Source organism: Leptonychotes weddellii, chromosome 15 (genome assembly GCF_054177405.1).
Source record: "Leptonychotes weddellii isolate Sample4059 chromosome 15, ASM5417740v2, whole genome shotgun sequence".
Lineage (NCBI taxonomy): Eukaryota > Metazoa > Chordata > Mammalia > Carnivora > Phocidae > Leptonychotes > Leptonychotes weddellii.
In genome coordinates, this window is record NC_138383.1 from 11,218,632 (window position 1) to 11,221,833 (window position 3,202).

The 3,202-nt window shown below is 43.4% G+C and overlaps 1 protein-coding gene across 1 annotated transcript in view; it reads right to left on the minus strand.

Moving 5' to 3' along the window:
• LOC115938207 (centrosomal protein of 112 kDa-like) overlaps nucleotides 1-1,053 on the minus strand; it is a 136,185-nt gene extending 135,132 nt beyond the window's left edge. Inside the window, exon 1 of the mRNA XM_081804655.1 lies at nucleotides 885-1,053. Coding sequence (XP_081660781.1) covers nucleotides 885-1,046 — 162 coding nt within the window. The 5' untranslated portion in view covers nucleotides 1,047-1,053. The remainder of the gene's footprint in view (nucleotides 1-884) is intronic.
• Between the last annotated feature and the right edge of the window lie 2,149 nt (nucleotides 1,054-3,202).

The window sequence follows — 3,202 nt, forward strand, 5'->3', positions numbered from 1 at the left end:
GATCTGTACCTCTGAAACAAATAATGCAATATATGTTAAGAAAAAAAAAAAAAAGAAAAGAAAAAGATAGCAGGAGGGGAAGAATGAAGGGGGGGAAATAGGAGGGGGAGACGAACCATGAGAGATGATGGACTCTGAAAAAAACAAACTGAGGGTTCTAGAGGGGAGGTGGGTGGGAGGATGGGTTAGCCTGGTGATGGGTATTAAAGAGGGCATGTTCTGCATGGAGCTCTGGGTGTTATGCACAAACAATGAATCATGGAACACTACATCTAAAACTAATGATGTAATGTATGGGGATTAATATAACAATAAAAAAATTTTAAAAAAAATAAATAAATGAGAAAAGGAGGGAAGGTAGGAGAGAAGAAATGGGATTATGTAAATCCTTGGCCAGAAAGCTAAGGAGCTGTGGCAACTTCACTTTGTTGTGGGCAATGGCACTTTGTAAGTTTTTAAGCAAGAGAGGGAAATGCCATTAGCTCATGGTTTACCTTGTCCAGAAGGTTCTGACTGATTCTACCCCTCCCCCACAGACTTCCTGGGAGTTTCGCAAGGCATGCTGGCCAACAGATCTAAATAATGGCTGTGATTTCAGTTGAATGTAATCACGGGGTTGTTTGTTCCATTATCCCTGCCTCATTAAAGGATAGCTCTTTGAGGGGGAAAGGCTGTTTTTATGTTGCCAGGGTCTAATCCAGCCCAGCAGTGAGATTTGGGGGTTTTTTCCCCCCTTTTTAAAAGTAAGCTGTACTGCCCAAGGTGGGGCTTGAACTCACGACCCCGAGATCGAGAGTTGCATGCTCTACCGACTGAGCCAGCCAGGCGCCCCTGAGAATTGTTTTTCAGAAAGATCCCTGTCTCAGGCACAGAGACACTCTTACCTTCTTCTCTTTGAGGCCAGATGGTCCCGTGTCCCTCAGGGGCTTCAGACTACCAGCCTGCTCTGTCTCAGGGCCACGACCACCTTCTCCTTTCCTCCCTATAAGACCCTGGGCTGGGCTTTCCTTGGGAGAGGAGTAGTCTGAGGTCAGAGAGGCCCACATTTCCTTTAGCACTCATTAATGTGGCAGAAGCAAAAATGAGAGCCCTGTGAGCAGGCCGAAGTCAGGCAGGCAATATTTCTGCTTTTCTCTGAAGCTAATGAGGACACAGCCTCCCTGCCCTGATAGAAAGATGCCCTGGGTCAGGGTAAGGGGCACTGGAGAACATCCCAACCTCACAGGCAGGGCTGAGGAGGGGCTGCTGACATCACAATCACACTGCTCGGTTTCTGATGCCAGCTAACGTAACACCAGGACTGAAGGGCCGGCACATCCTTGGTCTGTGTGACCCTGGTGTCTCAGGGCAGAAAGGGGAAGCAGGTGGAAGATGTCCTAGGGCTTGGGGCAGGGCGACAGTATAACAAGGTGGTGACTTGTACATCACTGTTAGGACTACAATGTGGTTATAATAGAGAACGTTTAGAAAAACTGAATGATACAGTTTAAAAATCACTTCTAATCCCATCCCACAGAGAAATGAACTAGTATATTTGCATTTTTCCCGTGTGTAAACTTACCTATGACTTCCTTTTTCTTGGTCTCACATCCCAAATCAAATCTGTCAAGAAGCCGTATTGGCTCCACCTTTAAATCTATCCAGAATCTGACCACCTCCACTGGCGCCACTCTGGTCCAAGCCCCCATAATCTCTCCCTTGGAAGCTCAGCAGTGCCCTTCTAATAGGTTTCCCACCTTTGTCCTCACACTGCCAGAATGATCTTTTCAAGTCTAAGTTGGATCATATCACTCCTTGGCACAATGCCCTAATGTTCTTCCATTACTCAGAGTTAAAGTCCTTACAACAGCCTCAAAGTCCCTATGTGATCAGGACCCTTGGGATTCCTCAAAATTCATCTTACTCTCTCTCCCTGTCTCCTCTGCTCTCCCCACACTGGCTTCCCTGCTGGTCCTTAACCACGCCAGCCATGTTCTTGCTTGGTCTTTGCACTGGTTATTTGCGCTATCAGAGATTTCTTCCTCCAGATATCCACATGGCTAGTTCAACTCCTTTGTTGACCTTTTCAATGAGGCCAACCCTGATCACACTATTTAAATAGGCCCCAACTCTGGTACTCCAGAGTCTCCCTTAATCTTTTCTTTCATTTCTTATTCAGTAGCACTTAGACACTTTTTAAAAATTCTATGTAAGTTAATTATGTGGCATGTTCACTGCTTATTTAGTATCTGTCTCTCCGGCTAGGATGTGAACTCTGAGGAGACAGGAGTATCTGCCTGTTTTGTTCATTACTATATCAAGTGTCTAGGACTGCTACACAAAATAGGCATCAAATGCTGAAAGCATTAAGAGTGTGCCATTGCCTGCTAACTGTCCCTCAGCATCTATTCTTCTTTTTATTTCTTTAATTAATTAATTTATAATTTTTTTTAAAATTCCAGTGTAATGAACATACAGTGTTGTATTAGTTTTGGGTGTACAGCAGAGTGATTCAACACTTCCATACATCACTCAGTGCTCATCATGACAAGTGACCTACTCAATCTCCATGTTTCACCCGTCCCCCCATTCCCATCCCCTCTGGTAACCATCAGTTTGTTCTCTATAGTTAAGAGTCTGTTTCTTGGTTCCTCTCTCTCTCTTTTTAACTTTGTTTGTTTTGTTTTGTTCCTTAAAATCCACATATGAGTGAAATAATATGTTATTTGTGTTCCTCTCACTGACTTATTTCACTTTGCATTATACTCTCTAGCTCCATCCATGTCGTTGCAAATGGCAAGATTTCCTTCTTTTTTATGGCTGAATAATATTCCTTTGCATATATATACCACATCTTCTTTCTCCATTCATCTATCGATGGGCACTTGGGCTGCTTCCATATCTTGGCTATTGTAAATAATGCTGCTATAAACATAGGGGTGCATATATTCCTCTGAATTCATGTTTTTGTATTTTGGGGGGAAATACCCAGTAGTTTGATACTGGATCATAGGGTAGTTCTATTTTTAACTTTTTGAGGAACCTCCATACTCTTTTCCACAGTGGCTGCACCTTTTTGCATTCCCACCAACAGTACACAAGGGTTTCCCTTTCTCCAACATCCTTGCCAACACCTCTTGTTTCTTGTGTTTTTGATTTTAGCCATTCTGACAGGTTTGAGGTGATATCTTATTGCAGTTTTTTGATTTCCATTTTCCTGATG